General features: G+C 45.0%; 6 protein-coding genes across 28 annotated transcripts in view; all 6 read left to right on the forward strand.

Annotated features, from left to right (window-relative positions):
* LOC118319082 (protocadherin gamma-C5-like) overlaps positions 1-26,176 on the forward strand; it is a 205,374-nt gene that overhangs the window by 85,254 nt on the left and 93,944 nt on the right. Inside the window, exon 1 of one of the 23 annotated variants that reach the window (XM_035649156.2) lies at positions 10,124-12,714. The exons of 20 other annotated variants lie outside the window; for them this stretch is intronic. In XM_035649156.2, coding sequence (XP_035505049.2) covers positions 10,276-12,714 — 2,439 coding nt within the window. In that variant the 5' untranslated portion in view covers positions 10,124-10,275. Of the gene's footprint in view, positions 1-10,123; positions 12,715-13,517; positions 16,086-26,176 lie in introns of those variants that run through there. 2 more of the 23 variants (XM_035649163.2, XM_047334628.1) reach the window with 2 other exon arrangements.
* Positions 58-3,070, forward strand: LOC118319074 (protocadherin gamma-A11-like). The gene has a single exon (XM_047334661.1). It carries the CDS (start codon positions 608-610, stop codon positions 3,053-3,055), a length of 2,448 nt encoding a protein of 815 aa, XP_047190617.1. The 5' UTR covers positions 58-607; the 3' UTR covers positions 3,056-3,070.
* LOC118319073 (protocadherin gamma-A10-like) lies at positions 3,623-6,285 on the forward strand. The gene has a single exon (XM_035649172.2). The coding sequence runs from the start codon at positions 3,823-3,825 to the stop codon at positions 6,283-6,285; it is 2,463 nt and encodes an 820-aa protein (XP_035505065.2). The 5' UTR covers positions 3,623-3,822.
* On the forward strand, positions 6,926-9,607 carry LOC124850532 (protocadherin beta-16-like). Its single transcript, XM_047334599.1, has one exon. The coding sequence runs from the start codon at positions 7,058-7,060 to the stop codon at positions 9,605-9,607; it is 2,550 nt and encodes an 849-aa protein (XP_047190555.1). The 5' UTR covers positions 6,926-7,057.
* LOC118319076 (protocadherin gamma-A1-like) lies at positions 19,852-22,515 on the forward strand. The gene has a single exon (XM_035649174.2). The coding sequence runs from the start codon at positions 20,002-20,004 to the stop codon at positions 22,444-22,446; it is 2,445 nt and encodes an 814-aa protein (XP_035505067.2). The 5' UTR covers positions 19,852-20,001; the 3' UTR covers positions 22,447-22,515.
* Positions 23,215-25,774, forward strand: LOC118319983 (protocadherin gamma-A2-like). Its single transcript, XM_047334660.1, has one exon. The coding sequence runs from the start codon at positions 23,309-23,311 to the stop codon at positions 25,757-25,759; it is 2,451 nt and encodes an 816-aa protein (XP_047190616.1). The 5' UTR covers positions 23,215-23,308; the 3' UTR covers positions 25,760-25,774.

Here is a 26,176-nt window from a genome sequence, read left to right on the forward strand (position 1 = left end):
GTTAGGATATCATCAACATGCTTTTTTACTCTTAACCCTTAGTTATGAAATTAGTATATATTCGTATGTATTCATCTTTGATTTCAAGTAAACTCTTTTGCTTGCTCGTCAGTGGCAATTTATCCTTTGGACAGCACCTATATGTCTACATTTGTCTTGTGGTTTTCTTGGATTCAGATGTTTGCATTACTCCCTTACATGCTCAGGTAGGCGGACTTTATATTCCTGTTACTGCAATGAAACCGTATAACTTTGTATTGCTTGCATTAAGGTTTAAGGGGCTTGTTTGGGTTTCATTTTGTCAGTGCGAGATGGTGAAGCTTTAGATCAGCAGAGTGAAAGACGGTGCATTTCGGCGTTGAGGCTCTACCCACCAAGGGACGCTGTTGTCCAATTTAACAAATTCAGTGTTGTGAGTAAAACACTACCTCCCCCATCGCCTGGGTTTAAAGGACAGGCTTGTTCTTGTAGAGGAAACACGGGTGATATACACTGCGGACTTACCGATCGACATATAAACAGTGGTTTTCTACCTTTTTTCCCGAATTGTTCCACGTCTTGTGTGTTGGACATTCGAGGAGCACGATCTCGCTATACGCAGTGCGTCATGGCTACTGTCGGATTACTGCAGCATTTTAAACGACGTCTTTTCTCTGGCTTGGTTTGGCCCACACGGTTAGTCGCCTATTTTCTATTTCTCACTTGTGTGGTGGATTGCCAGATTCGTTATTCTCTTCCAGAGGAGATGAAGAAGGGCTCCCTTATCGGTAATGTAGCACAGGATCTGGGTTTGGATGTGAAAAGGCTTCGCTCCGGCCGGGCCCGGATTGTCACCGGAGAAAACACCCAGTACATTGAACTGAGGGCAGACAAAGGGGTTTTAGCCGTGAACGAGAAAATTGACCGGGAGCAGCTCTGTGGAGACGTGACACCGTGCAGCTTCAGCTTCGAAATTATTTTGGAAAATCCAATCGAGCTGCATCGTGTAATTGTGGAAATACTGGATGTAAATGACCACTCGCCTGTGTTTCGAAATAACCACGTTCGAATGGAGATAAGCGAATCTGCTGTAATTGGCTCTCGCTTTGTATTGGAAAGTGCCGATGACCCGGACGTAGGACTCAATGGACTGCAAGAATACGTTTTAAGCACGAGTGACAATTTTGTCCTGAAACAACACGCCAACCCAGACGGCAGTAAATTTGCAGAACTTATCCTGCAGAAACCGCTCGACAGAGAGCAGCAACCCCGGCTCTCCTTTAAACTGATAGCAGTGGACGGCGGAACACCGCAGAGATCTGGTACAGTAAATATTGATATCACAGTGTTAGATGTCAATGATAATCCTCCTGTATTTAATCAGTCTATATACAGGGCTACTGTATTAGAAAGCGCTACACCAGGGACTCACATTATAGGCGTAAACGCTACAGACGCTGACAGTGGATCAAACGGTGTAGTGACTTATGCATTTTCTAATTTAAAAGGAAACGTTGCTAACATGTTCACCATCGACAAGAACACAGGCACAATAACGGTTTCTGGACAAATAGATTATGAAAAAGACAAAAAACATGAAATAAGAATTGAAGCTAAAGACCAAGGAGGATTAACGGATCTCAGTAAGGTAATAATTGATATTGTAGATGTCAACGATAACGCGCCGATAATAAGCGTCATGTCCTTTTCTAGTCCTCTTTCTGAGGATGCTCCAGTAGGCTCGACTGTAGCTGTCTTCAATGCTAAAGACGCAGATTCTGAAAGTAACGGGCAAATCATGTGCACCATGGATAGACACTTACCGTTCAAAATAAAGTCATCCATGACTGATTACTACTCGTTGGTGTCAGATGAAGCTTTCGATCGTGAAAAAACACCAGAATACAACATTACTATAACTGCGACAGATTCAGGTTCCCCTCCCATGTCAAGTGACATGAAGTTGCATCTTACGATTTCTGACATTAATGACAATCCTCCGCTGTTTGATAAAATTAAATATGATGCTCAACTCACGGAAAATAATCCCCATGGAATGTCAATAATCACTGTCACCGCGACCGACTCCGATTCGAATCAAAACGCAAGAATCTCGTATCTTCTAGAAGACACACAGGTCAATGGAAGTCCAGTTTCCACATATGTGGCGTTAAATTCTGAAACTGGAGTTCTTAGTACGGTTCGCTCCTTTGACTATGAGCAGATTAAACATCTTGAGTTAGTCGTCAAAGCTCAGGACGGAGGCTCTCCTCCTCTCAGTAGTAACGTGACAGTGAAAGTACTGATCCAGGACCAGAACGACAACCCCCCTCAGGTCCTGTACCCAGTCCAGACTGGTGGCTCTCTGGTGGCTGAGATGGTGCCTCGTTCAGCAGATGTGGGCTATCTGGTCACTAAAGTGGTGGCTGTTGATGTGGACTCTGGACAGAATGCCTGGCTCTCCTACAAACTGCAGAGAGCCACCGACAGGGCGCTGTTTGAAGTGGGCTCACAGAATGGAGAAATCAGAACGATCCGTCAAGTGACTGATAAAGATGCAGTGAAACAGAGACTGACTGTGATAGTGGAGGACAACGGGCAGCCCTCTCGTTCAGCTACAGTCGTTGTTAACGTGGCGGTGGCAGACAGCTTCCCTGAAGTGCTGTCGGAGTTCACTGACTTTACGCACGACAAGGAGTACAACGACAACCTGACTTTTTACTTAGTGTTGGCTCTGGCTGTAGTCTCCTTCCTCTTCATCACGTGTCTAGTGGTTATTATCTCAGTGAAGATCTACAGGTGGAGACAGTCTCGCGTCCTGTATCACTCCAATCTCCCTGTGATTCCATATTATCCACCACGTTACTCGGACACTTTGGGGACAGGGACTCTCCAACACGTGTACAACTACGAGGTGTGCAGGACGACTGACTCCAGAAAGAGTGACTGTAAGTTCGGCAGAGCTGGTAGTCAGAACGTGCTGATCATGGAGCCCAGTTCTACAGGGACGATGCAGAGGATGCAGAGTGAAACGAGCATCCTGGATGAACCTGACTCTCCTCTAGAGGTGAGTTAAATGATGCAGACTTGTCTTTGTCTTTATCTTCCTGTTTATGTTTACGTGTACTGACACTAAAACGCTGCGTGTCATACCCTCATTTCCAGCACCATGGACAGCGTCTTACTTTGCATCGCTTGATAGTAAAGCTGTTACTGTCTTAACATTCGAGACTTACAAATTAAGTCACACTTTACTGCAACTTACTCACTCGTGATAACTTAATTCATGATTATTTTAAAAATGGGTTTGATTTACATCATTTTTCTGAGAATTAAACATGCAGGCTTGCGTTATCTCTCCCAGTGCTCTATTATTCCTGTAGTATTTAGTTTGTGTCATAAACATGTTTCACACGCACTTCCTTTATCTTTTTGAAGCTAACTGCATTGATTTGTTTGTGATAGAGAAGGTCACAGTGATATCAATGTATAGGATAATGATTAAAATATTTTTACAAATCAGATGTTATAACATTTTCCAGAAATAATTATGCTTTGCGTGTTGTTACCGAGTTTGTACTGTAAGGGACGCTGTTGGTCAATCCAATATCTAAACATTACCACACAGTCCCTCCCTTCCGTGGCCCATGAGAGAAACGAAGATATTATACATTACGTGGGCTGACATTCAGGGGAAGGACTCGCTTTAATCGACACATCCATGCAGATATATAAACTCTACACAGCACAACTCTCCTTCAGAGGTTTATCTCAGACTTATTTTTCACAATAAGCATCGTGCTTGGATCATTGCAACGGATATTTTCGTGTTTTTCTTCTGCTATGGCGTTTGGATTACTACGCTTCACTCGGTGCGTAAAATGGCTCTTTGGCTGCGGACAGATTTGGCTGCTTCTGATCTTTCTTTTTTATTTCAACCGTATTGTCAGCGGACACATCCGCTATTCAATCCCAGAGGAGATGAAGAAGGGCTCCCTTATCGGTAATGTAGCTCAGGATCTTGGTTTGGATCTGAAAAGGCTCCGCTCTGGTCGGGCCCGTATCATAACCGGAGAAAACATCCACTACACCGAGCTGAAGACAGACAAAGGGACTCTAGTCGTGAACGAGAGGATAGACCGGGAGCAGCTTTGTGGAGACGTGACACCGTGTAGTTTCAGCTTTGAGGTGATTTTAGAAAACCCCATGGAGCTGCATCAAATTACAGTCGAAATAACAGACATAAACGATCATTCGCCAACGTTTAAAAGAAATAGCATCCATTTTGATATCAGTGAATCTGCAAATGTTGGCTCTCGCTTTTCCTTGATGAGTGCTGAAGACCCAGACGTGGGAGTTAATGGACTCAGAGAATATTTTTTGACCGAGAATGGTAATTTTATATTAAAACAAAGTTCGAATGCGGATGGAAAGAAATACGCAGATATGGTGCTTCAGACGCCTTTAGACCGAGAGACAAATCCTCATCTGTCTCTAAAACTCATTGCCGTAGACGGAGGAAGTCCGCAAAGATCTGGCACAGTAAATATTGATGTCACTGTTCTTGATGCCAACGATAATGCGCCTGTATTTAATCAGTCTGTGTACAAAGCTACAGTGATGGAAAATTCTCCCAGAGGTACTTATGTTACAACTGTCAATGCTACTGACGCAGATTTTGGGTCATACAGTGTTGTGACGTATCATTTTTCAGACCTCAGCAGTGATTTTGGTGATTTGTTTTCAATAAATGAACAAAATGGTGTGATTTCAATAACAAATGAAATTGATTATGAAAAAGACAAAAAGTATGAGCTAGGGATCGATGCAAAAGATCAGGGGGGTTTAACGGATTCGAGTAAAGTGGTAATTGAAGTAAGTGATGTGAATGACAACGCCCCTGCCATCAGCGTCATGTCATTCACTAGTCCTGTGTCAGAGGACTCTCCTCCCGGTACAACTGTTGGCATCATAAATGTAAAAGACCTGGATTCAGGTGATAACGGACAAGTGAATTGTAGAATAGAACAAAACGCACCTTTTAAGATCAAATCGAATTTAAGAAATTACTATACATTAGTAACAGACACTGTATTAGATCGTGAAAGTGCTACAGAATATAACATCACTGTTGTAGCGACAGATGCAGGAATTCCTCCTCTCTCCACAAAAAGAACCTTTCATTTAAAGGTCTCTGATGTGAACGATAACGCTCCGGTGTTTTCACAAAGTGTTTACAGCGCGTTCATCGTAGAGAATAACTCTCCCGGTGTTTCTGTACTGATTCTCGTGGCCAAAGATCCAGATGAAAACCAAAACGCCCGCATTTCTTATATTCTGGAGGACACTAATATTGGAGGGTCTCCAGTTTCTAATTATGTTTCCGTAAATGCAGAAAGTGGAGTGATTCATGCAGTGCGTTCTTTTGACTATGAGCAGATAAAGCAGCTTGTATTCATGGTCAAAGCTCAGGACGGAGGCTCTCCTCCTCTCAGCAGTAACGTGACAGTGAAAGTACTGATCCAGGACCAGAACGACAACCCCCCTCAGGTCCTGTACCCAGTCCAGACTGGTGGCTCTCTGATGGCTGAGATGGTGCCTCGTTCAGCAGATGTGGGCTATCTGGTCACTAAAGTGGTGGCTGTTGATGTGGACTCTGGACAGAATGCCTGGCTCTCCTACAAACTGCAGAGAGCCACCGACAGGGCGCTGTTTGAAGTGGGCTCACAGAATGGAGAAATCAGAACGATCCGTCAAGTGACTGATAAAGATGCAGTGAAACAGAGACTGACTGTGATAGTGGAGGACAACGGGCAGCCCTCTCGTTCAGCTACAGTCGTTGTTAACGTGGCGGTGGCGGACAGCTTCCCTGAAGTGCTGTCGGAGTTCACTGACTTTACTCACGACAAGGAGTACAACGACAACCTGACTTTTTACTTAGTGTTGGCTCTGGCTGTAGTCTCCTTCCTCTTCATCACGTGTCTAGTGGTTATTATCTCAGTGAAGATCTACAGGTGGAGACAGTCTCGCGTCCTTTATCACTCCAATCTCCCTGTGATTCCATATTATCCACCACGTTACTCGGACACTTTGGGGACAGGGACTCTCCAACACGTGTACAACTACGAGGTGTGCAGGACGACTGACTCCAGAAAGAGTGACTGTAAGTTCGGCAGAGCTGGTAGTCAGAACGTGCTGATCATGGAGCCCAGTTCTACAGGGACGGTGCAGAGGATGCAGAGTGAAAAGAGCATCCTGGATGAACCTGACTCTCCTCTAGAGGTGAGTTGTAAAACGTGGTGTTAAGTCATGCACTTAGCGATTTCTCAACTGAAAATCAATATTCAAGAAATAGCTGGTTGCTGCTGAAAAGTAAAAAAAAGGTGAGCACGGTTCTGTTCAGAACCACAGAGTGGACAGCTTCACTTTAAATGAAAATGACTTATAGTATTAACTTTCAATTTATTCTTCATAGCCTATTGTCAAAATATCACATTCTATGAACACCACAACTACTATAACTGCTGCTTGTGTCGGTAGTGCTACTATGATTGCTAGTAGTAGTTGAAGGTGTAATAATAATAATTATTATTTTATTCCATCTATCATCAAGGCATTGTTTTTCTGTCAAGGTTTTTCGCTTTTCAAATGCGTTATAATCCTGCATTTATCAAAAATATTTCGTTTGGGGTCTCCTCTTTTTTTTTTTTTGTTGTTAAGGCAGTTTGGTGTGATGACGCACAAGTTATACATATTTAAATATTCATCCTTTAACCTCCTTTCGATATCACCGAACAGTTTGGTGTTCACATTTTGGACTCTAAGTGACGCTGTTGAATCAGAATAGAATGTGGACCCATAATCTCTCTGTTGCAGTTGAGCTACGTTCTTTGTAAGAGCACATTGCAGTCCAAGCTCATTGGCAAAAGCAGGAAACATGTTCACCGTGGAGAATTAATCGCTGTTGGAATCTTGTGGCTTATTCTAAGATATGAACAAAGCACAGACTGGATGTAGCTGAATTCACGTTGGATGATCTTGTTTTTACGTTTTTCACCGGAAAATATCCATTTCTGACATGGCGTTTAAACAACCACTCTGCAAATGGCGTTTGCTTTTCGAATATCACCGGGTAATGGCTATTTTCTTTCTTTGCCTATTTAATGTGGTATCTGCTCAGATACGCTACTCGATCCCAGAGGAGATGAAAAAGGGCTCTCTTATCGGTAACGTAGCACAGGATCTGGGTTTGGATCTGAAAAGGCTCCGTTCTGGCCGGGCCCGTATCGTGACCGGGGAAAACATCCACTACACCGAGCTGAAGACGGACAAAGGGATTCTCGTCGTGAACGAGAGAATCGACCGAGAGCAGCTCTGTGGAGACGTGACGCCGTGTAGCTTCAGCTTCGAAATGATTTTAGAAAATCCCATGGAGCTGCACCACATTACGATTGAAGTGTTAGACGTGAATGACCATCCGCCCGTTTTCAAGAAGTCAGATATCATGTTGGACATAAGCGAGTCCGCTAATCTTGGTGCGCGATTTGTGCTCGACAACGCAGAGGATCCGGATGTCGGCAGCAACGGCCTCCAAAATTATGTTTTAACCCCAAACGACAACTTCGTTTTGAAGCAGCATGTTAATCCGGACGGGAGCAAATATGCAGAGATGGTGCTGCAGAGGCAGTTAGACAGAGAGCAGGCTCCCAATCTATCGTTGAAGCTCATAGCAGTCGATGGAGGAAATCCACAAAGATCTGGCTCCGTAAATATAAACATAATAGTTTTAGATGCCAATGACAATGCGCCTGTTTTCAACCAGTCTGTCTATAAGGGCACGGTGATAGAAAACGCAGCTAAGGGCACACATATCGTTACTGTTAATGCTACAGACGCTGATAGTGGCACACATAGTTACATCACATATTCAATGTCAAACTTAAAGAGCAATATAGCTGATTTGTTGACCATAGATCAGATATCTGGCGTGTTGTCTGTTTCGGGTCAGATAGATTTTGAAAAGGATAAAAAATTTGAGCTCAGAATCGACGCAAAGGATCAGGGAGGTTTAACGGATTCGAGTAAAGTGATAATTGAAGTAAGTGATGTGAATGACAACGCCCCTACCATCAGCGTCATGTCATTCACTAGTCCTGTGTCAGAGGACTCTCCTCCCGGTACAACTGTTGGCATCATAAATGTAAAAGACCTGGATTCAGGTGATAACGGACAAGTGAATTGTAGAATAGAACAAAACGCACCTTTTAAGATAAAATCTAATTTAAAAAATTACTATACATTAGTAACAGACACTGTATTAGATCGTGAAAGTGCTACAGAATACAACATCACTGTTGTAGCGACAGATGCAGGAATTCCTCCTCTCTCCACGAAAAGAACATTTCATTTAAAGGTCTCTGATGTGAACGATAACGCTCCGGTGTTTTCACAACGTGTTTACAGCGCGTCCATCGTAGAGAATAACTCTCCCGGTGTTTCTGTACTGATTCTCGTGGCCAAAGATCCAGATGAAAACCAAAACGCCCGAATATCTTATATTCTGGAAGATACTAATATTGGCGGTTCTCCAGTTTCTCATTCTGTGTCAGTTAATGCAGAAAGTGGAGTGATCCATGCGACACGTTCGTTTGATTATGAGCAAATTAAAGAGCTGTCTTTTGTTGTCAAAGCTCAGGACGGAGGCTCTCCTCCACTCAGTAGTAACGTGACAGTGAAAGTACTGATCCAGGACCAGAACGACAACCCCCCTCAGGTCCTGTACCCAGTCCAGACTGGTGGCTCTCTGGTGGCTGAGATGGTGCCTCGTTCAGCAGATGTGGGCTATCTGGTCACTAAAGTGGTGGCTGTGGATGTGGACTCTGGACAGAATGCCTGGCTCTCCTACAAACTGCAGAAAGCCACCGACAGGGCGCTGTTTGAAGTGGGCTCACAGAATGGAGAAATCAGAACGATCCGTCAAGTGACTGATAAAGATGCAGTGAAACAGAGACTGACTGTGATAGTGGAGGACAACGGGCAGCCCTCTCGTTCAGCTACAGTCGTTGTTAACGTGGCGGTGGCGGACAGCTTCCCTGAAGTGCTGTCGGAGTTCACTGACTTTACTCACGACAAGGAGTACAACGACAACCTGACTTTTTACTTAGTGTTGGCTCTGGCTGTAGTCTCCTTCCTCTTCATCACGTGTCTAGTGGTTATTATCTCAGTGAAGATCTACAGGTGGAGACAGTCTCGCGTCCTGTATCACTCCAATCTCCCTGTGATTCCATATTATCCACCACGTTACTCGGACACTTTGGGGACAGGGACTCTCCAACACGTGTACAACTACGAGGTGTGCAGGACGACTGACTCCAGAAAGAGTGACTGTAAGTTCGGCAGAGCTGGTAGTCAGAACGTGCTGATCATGGAGCCCAGTTCTACAGGGACGATGCAGAGGATGCAGAGTGAAAAGAGCATCCTGGATGAACCTGACTCTCCTCTAGAGGTGAGTCCAGTGACATCACATCACTCAACATCTGGTGATGTGCTCCCGAAATTCCACATATCTAAAATGATGAACAGATGGTGCGAAAGGTTTGACCTGAACACGGGTGCAATAGTAAAATAAGTAATACAGCAGGCTTGTTTTATTTTTATTTTTTTAATTGACTCATATATCATGTACGTGTTTGCACCTTACAGCAGATATTCGTCAGTTACTATCATTTACTCAATTTCATAGTAACATTTTATTCTGATCTTACACAGCTTTGCTCTTGCTCCATCTGTCCTTTCAATGCTTTCACCGTGTCTTGTTTCAATACCACAGACAGTGACATATTTCCATCTTCTATGTTCTAGTTATCTACTATAGATCCATTATCTAGCTGCATTGACGTCTGTGTCATTACAGTTTTTTTTAAACTCTTCATGTTATTTTCAAACCGTCTTGTCGACATAACATAATTTGTAGTGCACATGGTTAACCTCTGGCAGTGTGAGGAGTTCAGATTTTGGACTGTAAGCGACGCTGTTCGTCAGCAAAACAATTTCCGTGTTCACAGCCTGCCTTCCCCTTCTCCTCCCTCTGCATCGTAGTGCAGCACATCAGTGGACATATTGTGCGTCGTAGGAAGACCGGGCGTAAAGAGGAGATTTTTTTTTAGTGCATTGGTCTTTGGAACATACAAGAAGCGTATTCTTTTTTAAAAAACCTGTTCATTTGCTGGGCTGGACTACAAACTCGTGTTTGTTTTCATTAAGTGAGGACATTTGCAAGGATCTGTTCTTTCTGACATGGCAACCCGCGGTCAACTCTACCCCAGAAATGTAAGATGGCGTTTGTTTTGTATATCACAATTGAAATTGGGATTTCTCGTTTTGCTCGCTTCTGTGGGTGATGGAGTGACCGGTCAGATTCGTTATTCGATCCCGGAGGAGATGAAAAAGGGCTCCGTTATCGGAAGCGTAGCGCAGGACCTCGGTCTGGATCTGAAAAGGCTCCGCTCTGGCCGTGCCCGCATCGTCAGTGGAGAAAACATCCAGTACACCGAGCTGAAGGCGGACAAAGGGATGCTGGTCGTGAATGAGAGAATAGACCGGGAGCAGCTTTGTGGAGACGTGACACCCTGTAGCCTCAGCTTCGAAATGATCTTAGAAAACCCCATCGAGCTCCACCGTGTCACGGTCGAAATTTTAGATATAAATGACAACGCTCCCTTCTTTCCTAACAAAGACATCCGGTTCGAAATGAGTGAATCTGCTACGGTTGGGGCCAAATTCCCAGTTGAAAGCGCAGTTGACCCTGATGTTGGATCTAACGCATTGCAAAATTACATCCTGTCTCCGAATAATTATTTCATATTGAAACAACATGCAAATCCAGACGGCAGTAAATACGCTGAACTGGTGCTGCAGAAGCCGTTAGACAGAGAGGAACACCCCAGTCTCCCCCTGAAGGTAATCGCCGTCGACGGCGGAAACCCACAGAGGTCTGGCACGGTGGATATTAATGTATCGGTATTAGATGCAAACGACAATGCTCCTGTATTCAACCAGTCCGTTTACAGGGCAGTCGTAATGGAAAATGCGCCCAAAGGTACTTGCATTACAACGGTTAACGCCACAGACGCGGACAGCGGCTCTAATGCGGATATCATTTTCAATTTTTCGAAAGTAAAAGGCAACACGGTTGACATGTTTAGTATTGATGAACAGACGGGTGTCATATCAGTGGCAGGACTTATTGACTTTGAAAAAGAGAAGAAATATGAGCTCAGGTTAGAGGCAAAGGACCGAGGTGGTTTGACTGGGACCAGTAAAGTCGTAATTGATGTTGTTGACGTCAACGATAATGTTCCGGTTATTAACATCATGTCGTTTTCCAATACTGTGTCAGAAGATGCCCCCCTCAGTACGACGATAGCTGTGATCAATGTCAAAGACGCTGATTCGGAGAAAAATGGCCAAATTAAATGTACTATAGACAAAACGCTTCCGTTTCGAATCCAGTCGTCGTTAACAAACTACTACAACTTAGTGGCAGATCAGCATTTCGACAGAGAGATAACCTCTGAATACGATATTGAAATAATAGCCACCGACTCGGGGTCCCCCCCTCTTTCTAGTTCCGTCACGTTACAACTTAGAATCTCTGACGTAAACGATAACCACCCGTTGTTCGAGAAAAACTCGTATTCTGCTTATGTCACCGAGAATAATTCTCCTGGAATGTCCGTCACCTCAGTCAGTGCGCAAGACTCTGATTGGAGTCAAAATGCTAGAATCTCTTATTTTCTGGAGGACACAAAAATCAGCGGTAATCCAGTTTCTAACTATGTGTCCATAAACTCTGAAACTGGGGTTTTACATGCGGTGCGTTCGTTTGACTACGAGCAGATCAAAGATTTCCAGTTCCGGGTCAAAGCTCAGGACGGAGGCTCTCCTCCTCTCAGTAGTAACGTGACAGTGAAAGTACTGATCCAGGACCAGAACGACAACCCCCCTCAGGTCCTGTACCCAGTCCAGACTGGTGGCTCTCTGGTGGCTGAGATGGTGCCTCGTTCAGCAGATGTGGGCTATCTGGTCACTAAAGTGGTGGCTGTTGATGTGGACTCTGGACAGAATGCCTGGCTCTCCTACAAACTGCAGAGAGCCACCGACAGGGCGCTGTTTGAAGTGGGCTCACAGAATGGAGAAATCAGAACGATCCGTCAAGTGACTGATAAAGATGCAGTGAAACAGAGACTGACTGTGATAGTGGAGGACAACGGGCAGCCCTCTCGTTCAGCTACAGTCGTTGTTAACGTGGCGGTGGCGGACAGCTTCCCTGAAGTGCTGTCGGAGTTCACTGACTTTACTCACGACAAGGAGTACAACGACAACCTGACTTTTTACTTAGTGTTGGCTCTGGCTGTAGTCTCCTTCCTCTTCATCACGTGTCTAGTGGTTATTATCTCAGTGAAGATCTACAGGTGGAGACAGTCTCGCGTCCTGTATCACTCCAATCTCCCTGTGATTCCATATTATCCACCACGTTACTCGGACACTTTGGGGACAGGGACTCTCCAACACGTGTACAACTACGAGGTGTGCAGGACGACTGACTCCAGAAAGAGTGACGTGAAATATATGCAGCCCATGAGTCAAAGTTTGGTCAGTGTGGATGGAGATGGACTTGATACAACACACGTGGACAAGCAACTGTCAGGCAACTGTTCTCAAATGTCAACTTTGGTGAGTGTTATATTTACTTTTAATTTCTCCGTCTCCTCATTGTTTGTCAGAAAGTATCTGGTGCACAGTTTGCATTTGCCAGTGGCGGTTCAGTTTCGCTGTCCATGGTGCTGGAACGATGGATTCACTTTCAAGCCGGTCTCTTTACCTCTTGTGTTTCAGGACAGGCTTTTAATGCACTTCATAAATTGTGTAACATCATACAGACATGATAAGAGAATACAACTTGAATCACATTATCCAATCGCCTGATTGTTGCTTCAGGGCGTTGTTTTTTTTGGAGCTTTTTTCCAACTTTGATTCAACTAATAATCATAATTTTTGTTTCAATATAAACAACTGTGCGCACCTTTGCAAAAAAAATACAATAATATGGAATGAGAGAACGCTCAGACAATAATATTCATCCCTTCTCTTTTCCCTTTACCCATCCCTTTTTTCAGTAGTTGGAACATAATACTATTTTCACGTTTGTATATTTTGTAACTTATGTTACAGATCATCAATTGTGTTGCACCCTTTTAGTACCAGCTGCAATATTTAGGATTAACATTCGTTTGTGGAGCCTCATCACTGTAAAAGCATAGGCTTCAATCTCACTGCTCACATGTAGAGCTTCATTATAAAGTTGTGAACTAAGATTCAAAAAAATGTGTTTTGGATACATTGAAGCTGTTCCTAATAATGCGCAGACCAGATTCATTACCGTGGACGGGCTCTGAGCGCCGCTGTTGATACATCACTGACGCGACTGTCTCGGTGAGCAGTGCAGCGGTCCACTCCTCTCACGCCATTCGTCGATTTACTGCTTGGAAAGAGGACGGCCTGGCCCGTGAAGACTTTAAAGTGTGGAATATATCCGCTGAAAACACAGTTACCTTTTCAATTCATGGATTCAATTACATCAGATCTGCATTGAAAAGGATCACTGGGCCTCTATCTTTGGATTGATGATGGCTTTTTTGTGGAAAGTCGCTCGCAGAGGCCGATGGCAGCCGCTGGTTGTTATTCTTTGTCTTTTCAAGCTGAGCTCGGTGAGTGGACAGGCTCGGTATTCCGTACCGGAGGAGCAGGCTGAAGGCTCCTTCGTTGGAAACATTGGCAGAGATTTAGGCTTGGATGTGGCGAGGCTCGTGTCAGGTAAAGCTCGCATTATCACAAAAGGAAGCCGACAGTATGTGGATTTGAACCGAGACAAAGGCACCCTTGTTATAAAAGAGCGAATCGACCGAGAGGAGCTTTGTGGAAAGACGACGCCGTGTAGCTTTAGTTTCGAGGTCATTTTAGAAAACCCCATCCAGCTTTATCGGGTAACAGTGGAGGTAATAGATATTAACGATAACAGCCCGCTGTTCCCAAAGGATGTGATCAATTTGAAAATTGTTGAAAATGCTGCGCCAGGGACTCGCTTCTCATTGGAGAGTGCAGACGACCTCGATGTTGGCATTAATGATATCCAAAAATACACCCTTAGACCCTCAGATAATTTCAAACTGGAAGTACAGAACCAACCGGATGGAGGCAGATTCATCGAGATGGTTTTACAAAACCCGTTAGACCGGGAGGAAGAGGAGACTCACACACTCGTGCTGATCGCCTCAGATGGCGGCGAGCCACGCAGATCGGGAACAGTGCGCATTCATGTCACTGTGCTAGACGCTAACGATAATGCGCCAGTGTGTAGTCAGCCTGTTTATAAAGCAGATGTGAAGGAGAATTCTCCGGAAGGATCAGTGGTAACGGCTGTGAGTGCACATGATGCAGATAAAGGCCACTACGGTGAAATAACCTACTCCATAGCTCACGTCGCAAGAGAAGCGAAGCAGCTGTTTGAAGTCAATGTTAAAACCGGAGAGATTAAAGTTGCAGGTAATTTAGATTTTGAGAGATTTAAGACGTATCAACTAAACGTGCAGGCCAGTGACCACGGGGGCTACACAGACACGTGCAAAGTAATCATTCAAGTAATTGATGAAAATGACAACATCCCAACCATACAGCTCATGTCATTTTCTAACTCCATATCCGAGGATTCACCCCCAGGTACAACTATAGCTGTTGTCAATGTCGATGACAGAGACTCCGATGGTAACGGTGTTGTGAAGTGCTCAATTAACTCTGACGTACCTTTCAACATTGAGTCTTCGTTAACTGGTTATTACACCATAGTAACCGAAGACGTCTTAGACAGAGAAAGTATCCCTGAGTATAACATCACCATAACCGTCTCTGACCAAGGCTCTCCGCCTTTGTCCAGCACTAAAAACATCAATGTTAAAGTGTCTGACATAAATGACAGCCCGCCCGAATTTGACGAATCCGAATACAGTAAGACAATTCCAGAGAACAACTCTCCTGGATTGTCTGTGTTTACTCTCAGTGCTAATGATGCAGACTGGGGCCAAAACGCCCGGGTTTCTTACTTTCTAGAGGAAAAAGAAGTCAAGGGAGCGGCAGTGTCTTCTTTAGTGTCAGTAAATTCAGAAACCGGTGCCATTCATGCAGTGAGGTCTTTTGATTACGAGCAAATCAAGTGGTTTGAATTTAACGTAACTGCTCGCGATGCAGGATCCCCTCCTCTGACTTCAGTGGCTACAGTTAGAATACTGATCCAGGACCAGAACGACAACCCCCCTCAGGTCCTGTACCCAGTCCAGACTGGTGGCTCTCTGGTGGCTGAGATGGTGCCTCGTTCAGCAGATGTGGGCTATCTGGTCACTAAAGTGGTGGCTGTTGATGTGGACTCTGGACAGAATGCCTGGCTCTCCTACAAACTGCAGAGAGCCACCGACAGGGCGCTGTTTGAAGTGGGCTCACAGAATGGAGAAATCAGAACGATCCGTCAAGTGACTGATAAAGATGCAGTGAAACAGAGACTGACTGTGATAGTGGAGGACAACGGGCAGCCCTCTCGTTCAGCTACAGTCGTTGTTAACGTGGCGGTGGCGGACAGCTTCCCTGAAGTGATGTCGGAGTTCACTGACTTTACTCACGACAAGGAGTACAACGACAACCTGACTTTTTACTTAGTGTTGGCTCTGGCTGTAGTCTCCTTCCTCTTCATCACGTGTCTAGTGGTTATTATCTCAGTGAAGATCTACAGGTGGAGACAGTCTCGCGTCCTGTATCACTCCAATCTCCCTGTGATTCCATATTATCCACCACGTTACTCAGACACTTTGGGGACAGGGACTCTCCAACACGTGTACAACTACGAGGTGTGCAGGACGACTGACTCCAGAAAGAGTGACTGTAAGTTCGGCAGAGCTGGTAGTCAGAACGTGCTGATCATGGAGCCCAGTTCTACAGGGACGATGCAGCGGATGCAGAGTGAAAAGAGCATCCTGGATGAGCCAGACTCTCCTCTAGGGGTGAGTTTATTGATCTATCATTCCTCCCAAACTTGCAGTGCATCAATTGTAATGTATAGTAGATTACAGGTAGTGTTGTATCTGCACTGTCTCACTGTCTTTTGAAAGGGCATCATCAGTACTAGTGGTGGATTGCTCATAACAGCGTTGACCCAGTGCATGCTGTACAGAATAGGATGTGTTGTGTCTGTAGTGATCAGAACTTTTGCATTAACTTTGTGGAGGGGGACAGCAAACAGAGCTGTACCACGAGAGAGTGTTTGTAGTTAACATCAACATGTCTTGTGGCTGCATTGAATTTTTCTCTCCCACTTAGTCACTGACTGTCATTCCAAAATTATGAGATATGAAGATTTACATCTACTTCTCAATTTTAATACACTACAGGCATGCACATAATCGATTTAACATATCGTATTAATACTTTAAAATCAAGCTTGCTTGCACGTAATGAACCACTCTTCAGGGATGAAGTTTTTGTTTTTTTCCTTTCTGCTGCAACAGAACTTGTTATTTTCATATCGGACTCTAAGGGCCGCTGTTGGTCTTCAAAACTCATGTGAGGCTTTTGAAATGCAGCTACACCTCCAGTCCTCCTCTTAGTGTAGAGCGGAGAGCAGGACATTCGGTCCTCAGTGATTTTCAGACCGTTGTATTCGTTGAAACACATCAGCAGGAGGATTATACTGGTTCGTGTCATATTTTTTGTGGAGTTGGGTGGACTGCTTAGGAAATATGGCTCTTTTCAGCAATGGTCCGACGATTGCAAGGCAAGTACGGGCCCTCATCCTTGTTTTCCTCGTCGAGGCGACCGTCTGCCAGATCCGCTACTCTGTCCCCGAGGAGATGAGAAAGGGCTCCTTTGTAGGAAACGTGGCTGAAGATCTGGGTATCGACGCTAAACGACTGAAATCGGGCGGTGGCCGGATAGTTAGTGGTGAAAGCAGCGAGTATATCAGGCTGGATGTAGACAAAGGGATTCTGGTCGTGGGAGAAAGGATAGATAGAGAGCAGCTCTGTGGGCAGACATCGCCCTGTAGCTTGAATTTTGAAATGATAATGATGAATCCAATGCAACTACATAGCGTCGTAGTGGAGGTGTTGGATGTTAATGATAATGCACCCGCCTTTCACGAGAAAGAAATGCATATAGAAATACTAGAATCTGCTCTTTTAGGAACCGAAATATTACAAGTCAGCGCCACCGACACAGATGTTGGCATCAACGCTTTGCATGGCTACACGTTACACCCGACAACACATTTTAATATTAAGGTCCTGTCGAGCCCGAATGGCCATAAATACGCACAGTTGTATCTCTCCGGTGCTTTAGATCGGGAGAAAGAAGAAAAGCTCCTTCTCACGCTGACTGCCGGGGACGGGGGCGAGCCGCAGCGGTCAGGGACACTGAAGATACACGTAACCGTCCGAGACACAAATGACAACGCTCCCGTTTTTTCGCAGTCGATTTTCAAGGCGTTTGTGAAAGAAAATGTGCCAAAGGGAACCTCGGTGGTGACGTTGAGCGCAGCGGATGCAGATGAGGGGATGAACGGTCGTGTGACGTATCATTTTAATCGCATGTCTAATAATGTTGCCGAACTTTTTCTTCTGGACGAAAACACCGGCGATTTGACTGTAAACGGCGTGTTGGATTATGAAGAGAATAAAATATACGAGATTGGCGTGCAGGCAAAAGATCAAGGTGGACAGAGTACATCGACCAATGTTATAATTGAGGTGACGGATGTAAATGACAACGCACCGGTCATAACACTAACCTCGTTTTCTAATGCCATCGCCGAGGACTCTCCAAGCGGAACTACTGTAGCCATCATAAACGTTAAAGATCTCGATTCAGGCAAAAATGGCAAAGTGGGCTGCTCAGTTAAAGATAATATCCCGTTCACGATCCACTCATCTCTGAAGAATTATTACACGCTGGTTACAAACGGTGTCCTTGACAGGGAGCGTCACCCCGATTACAATATCACGTTCACTGCTGCGGATGAAGGAAGTCCACCACTCTCGACGAACAAAACAATAACACTCCGCGTGTCCGACGTCAATGACAACGCCCCTGTATTCGAACAGAGTCAATATGAAGTTAATGTAATGGAAAATAACTCGCCAGGATTATCTGTGTTTTCCGTGAAGGCACACGACTTTGACTCGGGGCAGAACGCGCGTGTCTCGTACCTGCTCGTTGATACTCAGGTAAATGGTAACCCCATATCCACGTATATATCTGTTAACGCAGAAAGTGGAGTTATACAGGCAGTTCGATCATTTGACTATGAGCAAATTAAAACTATAAATGTTTTCGTTAAAGGCCAGGATGGGGGTTCCCCCCCTTTAAGCAGCAACACGACCGTTAAATTAAATATCCAGGACCAGAACGACAACCCCCCTCAGGTCCTGTACCCAGTCCAGACTGGTGGCTCTCTGGTGGCTGAGATGGTGCCTCGTTCAGCAGATGTGAGCTATCTGGTCACTAAAGTGGTGGCTGTTGATGTGGACTCTGGACAGAATGCCTGGCTCTCCTACAAACTGCAGAAAGCCACCGACAGGGCGCTGTTTGAAGTGGGCTCACAGAATGGAGAAATCAGAACGATCCGTCAAGTGACTGATAAAGATGCAGTGAAACAGAGACTGACTGTGATAGTGGAGGACAACGGGCAGCCCTCTCGTTCAGCTACAGTCGTTGTTAACGTGGCGGTGGCGGACAGCTTCCCTGAAGTGCTGTCGGAGTTCACTGACTTTACTCACGACAAGGAGTACAACGACAACCTGACTTTTTACTTAGTGTTGGCTCTGGCTGTAGTCTCCTTCCTCTTCATCACGTGTCTAGTGGTTATTATCTCAGTGAAGATCTACAGGTGGAGACAGTCTCGCGTCCTGTATCACTCCAATCTCCCTGTGATTCCATATTATCCACCACGTTACTCGGACACTTTGGGGACAGGGACTCTCCAACACGTGTACAACTACGAGGTGTGCAGGACGACTGACTCCAGAAAGAGTGACTGTAAGTTAGGCAGAGCTGGTAGTCAGAACGTGCTGATCATGGAGCCCAGTTCCTCAGGGACGATGCAGCGGATGCAGAGTGAAAAGAGCATCCTGGATGAACCTGACTCTCCTCTAGAGGTGAGGCCTTTGATTTATTAATTTCCCTTTAATGATGTTCTCCCCATTGTCAGGGCTCTTTTCAATCAGTGGGTGTCCTCTGGCTTCATATACAACTGGTACAACGTTTCGCATTTTCAGCACCACAACTCATGGACAGCTCCACTGGCTGGACGTTGATCCCCTTTTTTGAATTGCTGCTTGGTTCTCTATGAAACAGGGGGGCTGTAGTAATGTGTCAGCATTGAATGCCATCGTGTACCAGAACTGAATGAATGAATGAATGTATGGATGAACAGATATGTGTACTGTCTGGTCCAATGTGAATTGCTTAGTGCATCGTTAACAAACCCCTCGGTTCTTACTCATGACAGATATGTGATCAGATAAAAGCCACAGCTTGTCAAAAAAGTGTTCGCTCTCTGTGTTTTCTTCACATATTCGACAGTACCTTGAATTTTAATGCTAGCTCCCTTACACCTAAGTGCATGGCAAATATATTGTTATTATCTGCTTATGTTCGTGGTATTCATGCTTTGGGCAGTAAGGGACGCTGTTGGTCTGTGAAAGGATTTAGGGACGCTTCAGAGGAGGCAGAACCCTCCTTTTTCTGTTGAGACAGGAGAGAGACTAAAACTGCGCTTCACAAGCAGGACTACAGCCACACGTTCATTTGGAGCAAGGCACTTGAATATCGAAAGATTACTTGTGGCAACCGTCTCTGTTTTTTTTTTGTGTGTGGATTTTATTTATCGGCCTGTTGGTACTACCACCGTTTCTTGTTTGTGCAATGGCGTCCGAAAATGATCCTCCCTCGTTCATAAAATGGCGCTTGCGTTGCAGGTCAGTAATGTCGCTTCTGCTGTTCCTGGTGTGTCTCTGTCGCGTCGTGTCTGGCCAAATCCGGTACACAATTCCAGAGGAGCTGAAAAAGGGCTCAGTTATCGGTAACGTAGCTCAAGATCTTGGTTTGGATGTGCAAAGGCTCCGTTCTGGCCGTGCACGTATAGTGACCGGGCAGAGCCTCCAGTACACCGAGCTGAGAACAGACAAAGGCATCTTAGTCGTGAACGAGAGGATAGACCGGGAGCAGCTTTGTGGAGATGTGACGCCGTGCAGCTTCAGCTTCGAGGTGATTTTAGAAAATCCAATGGAGCTGCACCGAATAACAGTGGAAATAACTGACATTAATGACAATTCTCCAACATTTAGAAAGGATGAAATCACGTTTGAAATAAGTGAGTCGGCCACTCTGGGGTCGCGCTTTTTATTAGCCAGTGCGGAGGACGCCGACGTGGGTAGTAACGGACTACAGAAATACATTCTAACCGCCAATGATATATTTGGTCTGAAGCAACACTCGAGTCCAGACGGTCGAAAATATGCCGAGATGATCCTACAAAAACCATTAGACAGAGAAAGCGAGCCAAGAATGTCCCTGAAGCTCATCGCTGTTGACGGCGGAGCCCCGCATAGATCTGGTACAGTAAATATCGATATAACAGTGCTCGATGCTAATGATAATCCTCCCGTTTTTAACCAGTCGTTATACAGGGCCACTGTTTTGGAAAATGCTTTAAAAGGCACCTACATCACGACCGTCAATGCAAGTGATGCAGACAGTGGATCAAATGGTCTCGTCACATACAGATTTTCTAATCTCAAAGCGCAGCTGGCTGATTTATTTCACTTAGACGAAATTACAGGAACCATAACACTTTCAGGGCAAGTTGATTATGAGAAAGACAAGAAATATGAAATTATGATTGAAGCAATGGACCAAGGAGGTTTAACAGATTCAAGCAAGATTCTGATAGAGATTGTAGACGTCAACGATAACGCGCCTGTCATAAACGTGATGTCATTCTCCAGCCCGGTGCCGGAGGATTCTCCCTCGGGCACCACTGTGGCAATAATTAACGTAATTGACGCAGACTCCGAACAAAATGGTCAGATTGTTTGTACAACAGACAGCAGCCTGCCGTTTAAAATTAAATCAACATTGACCAACTACTATGCATTATTAACAGAGGCCTCTTTTGACAGAGAAGTTGTAACAGAGTATAATATAACTGTGAGGGCCGCCGATTCCGGATCTCCATCCTTGTCAACGACGACAATATTACGTTTGAAAATCTCCGATGTTAATGACAATGCCCCATTATTTGATCAAATTAGCTACGTTGCTCACGTGGCAGAAAACAATTTCGCCGGTGTGTCCCTATTTTCTGTCAAAGCACGTGACATTGATTGGAATCAAAACGCTAGAATTTCATACTTTCTTGAAGAAACACAGATCGGTGGTAGTCCAACCTCGTCTTACGTCTCCATCAACAGTGAAACTGGTTCTATTCACGCACTGCGCTCTTTTGACTATGAGCAGATTAAACATCTTGAGTTAGTCGTCAAAGCTCAGGACGGAGGCTCTCCTCCTCTCAGCAGTAACGTGACAGTGAAAGTACTGATCCAGGACCAGAACGACAACCCCCCTCAGGTCCTGTACCCAGTCCAGACTGGTGGCTCTCTGGTGGCTGAGATGGTGCCTCGTTCAGCAGATGTGGGCTATCTGGTCACTAAAGTGGTGGCTGTTGATGTGGACTCTGGACAGAATGCCTGGCTCTCCTACAAACTGCAGAAAGCCACCGACAGGGCGCTGTTTGAAGTGGGCTCACAGAATGGAGAAATCAGAACGATCCGTCAAGTGACTGATAAAGATGCAGTGAAACAGAGACTGACTGTGATAGTGGAGGACAACGGGCAGCCCTCTCGTTCAGCTACAGTCGTTGTTAACGTGGCGGTGGCGGACAGCTTCCCTGAAGTGCTGTCGGAGTTCACTGACTTTACTCACGACAAGGAGTACAACGACAACCTGACTTTTTACTTAGTGTTGGCTCTGGCTGTAGTCTCCTTCCTCTTCATCACGTGTCTAGTGGTTATTATCTCAGTGAAGATCTACAGGTGGAGACAGTCTCGCGTCCTGTATCACTCCAATCTCCCTGTGATTCCATATTATCCACCACGTTACTCGGACACTTTGGGGACAGGGACTCTCCAACACGTGTACAACTACGAGGTGTGCAGGACGACTGACTCCAGAAAGAGTGACTGTAAGTTCGGCAGAGCTGGTAGTCAGAACGTGCTGATCATGGAGCCCAGTTCTACAGGGACGATGCAGAGGATGCAGAGTGAAAAGAGCATCCTGGATGAACCTGACTCTCCTCTAGAGGTGAGTTAAGTAATTCAGCGTGGTCTCTTATTTTGTCTTTTTTGGCTAAAATTGAAATTAAATGTTTAGTATTATGCACTCGTAATCAGCACCATGGACAGTACCTCGCATTGCAATACTTACATGACTTAAGATCGCTGCTTCTTTATTAATATCCATTACTTCTAAAAGATCAGACGTGGTTCATTCTGGCAGAATCATAGGCTGTTGTTGTTCATCTGCACTTCACGTCTTCCTCGCTGCACTGTGAAAGTGGACAGATGATCTGCATACGTTGTGCATCTGACTGTGCTCTAGAAGTTCGCTTATTATAATATATGTTGGTGATGTTACTGTGAACATATTGTTCTTCTGTAAGCTTCACATTCAGCACTGTGTTGAACAGTTTAACATACCGAAACTATTATGAATCAACAGCTTTCTACTTTTGTGGTTTGATTCTTTTTGGAATGTGTCCTTTGATTTTGCATCTTGGTCTATAATGCTTCATTTATTTCCTATATTTTTGTTCCAGCACTCTCATTCTATTCCTGCTGGTTTACACACTGAATTGCATGGGAGTGTTTTTTATTATTTAATTGCTGATGTTCTTGCCTCTGTTTGGACTCTAAGCGACGCTGTTGATCAGCTAAACGGAGCCTTGTGCAGTTACGTCTGTGCTAGAGGAGAGAAAGGCGAGGGGATACAAATACCATCCTCATTCAGGGAGGCGTTCGACAGAAATCCATTCGCTCCGAAACAGCATTTTGTTATCTGCTGATAAATAAGATCAAACAAAACACTGTTGATTTGCGATATAGAGCTCCCGTTCTACGTGTTGGACTACGGATTCAATTCATTGTTTGATTGAGGATCGTATACTTTTAACGGCATGCAGATACGCCAGCGCAGATACGGGAAATGGCCGTCATGTCGGACACTGACATGGCAACTGTTCATTTTTGTCTTCGTGATTCCCACCGTCAGTGGCCAAATCCGCTATTCGATACCGGAGGAGATGAGGAAAGGATCGCTCATCGGTAACGTAGCACAGGACCTTGGTTTGGATCTGAAAAGGCTCCGTTCTGGCCGGGCCCGTATCGTGACCGGGGAAAACAACCAGTACACCGAGCTGAAGACGGACAAAGGGATTCTCGTCGTGAACGACAGAATAGACCGAGAGCAGCTGTGTGGAGACGTGACACCGTGCAGCTTCAGCTTTGAGGTGATTTTAGAAAATCCCATTGAGCTGCACAGGGTGACGGTAGAAATATTAGACGTAAATGACCATGCGCCAACTTTCAAAAATAACGTAATTAATCTAGAAATCAGTGAATCTGCAACAATAGGATCGCACTTTGATTTAGAAAACGCTTATGATCCCGACGCAGGCCTTAACAGCCTGCAAAACTATGTGCTATCCCCTAATGATAATTTCGCTCTGAAGCAGCAGTCCAACGCGGATGGAATCAAATTCGCTGTAATGATTTTACAGAAGCCATTAGACCGAGAGTTGAACCCACACCTCCATTTGAAGCTCATAGCAGTAGACGGAGGAACTCCACAGCGATCTGGTACAGTAAACATAGAGATCATTGTTCTAGATGCTAATGATAATGCCCCTGTATTTAATCAATCACTGTACACAGCCTCTGTGAGAGAAAATGCAGCCATAGGCACCTATATAACGACTGTGAACGCTTCAGATGCCGACAATGGCTCTAATGGCGTAGTTACATATACTTTTTCCGATGTGAAGGGAAAATCTGGGGACATTTTTGACATCGACAGCTCATCCGGCAAAATAACTGTCGCTGGTAATATTGATTTTGAAAAAGACAAAAAATATGAAATCAGAGTCATCGCCAAAGACCAGGGAGGCCTGAGTGATGCAAGCAAAGTTGTCGTCGAGGTCACTGATATAAATGATAATGCTCCAGCTATAAATATAATGTCGTTCACCGGCCTGATTTCAGAGGACGTCCCTCCAGGCACGACTATAGCAGTTTTTAACGTGAAAGATGCTGATTCTCAAGGAAATGGTCGGATTACATGTTCGGTAGATCCTAATCTCCCCTTTATAATCCAGTCCTCTTTGACTAATTATTATAATTTGCTTTCAGATGTAGCTTTTGATCGTGAATCAATACCAGAATACAACATAACCTTACGTGCAACTGATTCAGGGTCACCTCCACTTTCCACTAAGGCAAGTTTACACTTGAGAATATCTGATGTAAACGATAACTCTCCAGTCTTTACTAAACCAAATTATTCAGCCTACATAATTGAGAATAATGTCCCTGGGCTGTCAGTTTTCTCTGTGAGCGCACATGATTCTGACTGGAATCAAAATGCCAGAATATCATACCTTCTAGAGGACACACAGGTCAGTGGCAACCCAGTTTCTTCATATGTGTCCATAAACTCTGAAACTGGAGTTATACATACAGTGCGCTCATTTGATTATGAGCAGATCAAGCAGCTTGTATTCATGGTCAAAGCTCAGGACGGAGGCTCTCCTCCACTCAGTAGTAACGTGACAGTGAATGTACTGATCCAGGACCAGAACGACAACCCCCCTCAGGTCCTGTACCCAGTCCAGACTGGTGGCTCTCTGGTGGCTGAGATGGTGCCTCGTTCAGCAGATGTGGGCTATCTGGTCACTAAAGTGGTGGCTGTTGATGTGGACTCTGGACAGAATGCCTGGCTCTCCTACAAACTGCAGAAAGCCACCGACAGGGCGCTGTTTGAAGTGGGCTCACAGAATGGAGAAATCAGAACGATCCGTCAAGTGACTGATAAAGATGCAGTGAAACAGAGACTGACTGTGATAGTGGAGGACAACGGGCAGCCCTCTCGTTCAGCTACAGTCGTTGTTAACGTGGCGGTGGCGGACAGCTTCCCTGAAGTGCTGTCGGAGTTCACTGACTTTACTCACGACAAGGAGTACAACGACAACCTGACTTTTTACTTAGTGTTGGCTCTGGCTGTAGTCTCCTTCCTCTTCATCACGTGTCTAGTGGTTATTATCTCAGTGAAGATCTACAGGTGGAGACAGTCTCGCGTCCTGTATCACTCCAATCTCCCTGTGATTCCATATTATCCACCACGTTACTCGGACACTTTGGGGACAGGGACTCTCCAACACGTGTACAACTACGAGGTGTGCAGGACGACTGACTCCAGAAAGAGTGACTGTAAGTTCGGCAGAGCTGGTAGTCAGAACGTGCTGATCATGGAGCCCAGTTCTACAGGGACGATGCAGAGGATGCAGAGTGAAAAGAGCATCCTGGATGAACCTGACTCTCCTCTAGAGGTTGGCCATTTATTTTTTTCATGAAGTTCTATAAGTGCTACATTTAGTCAGATTTTTACTAATAGATACTTGATTGAAATTTAACTGATAAGGGTTTTTTGGTCTTGATAATTGCTCAAACGACACAATCACACATGATTTCATATCAGTTAGTCCGATAGTTTCCCTCATTAGACCATTTCCTATTTTCGCAGCATTAATCAGCGATAGAAAATACTCACTATAATTTACATCAGCACACTCTTCCATCGCACCAAGAATGTGAGTAAGCGACACACACACACACACACACACACACACACACACACACACGCACACGCACACACATGCACACGCCCACACACTAATAGTTTAACGCACTGTCCTCTCCTTGTTTCTGTCTCTGTCCTCTCTGTTCCTGTTCAGCACCACGGACAGCGCCACACACAGTAGACGTTTGTG

Source organism: Scophthalmus maximus, chromosome 9 (genome assembly GCF_022379125.1).
Source record: "Scophthalmus maximus strain ysfricsl-2021 chromosome 9, ASM2237912v1, whole genome shotgun sequence".
Taxonomy (NCBI): domain Eukaryota; kingdom Metazoa; phylum Chordata; class Actinopteri; order Pleuronectiformes; family Scophthalmidae; genus Scophthalmus; species Scophthalmus maximus.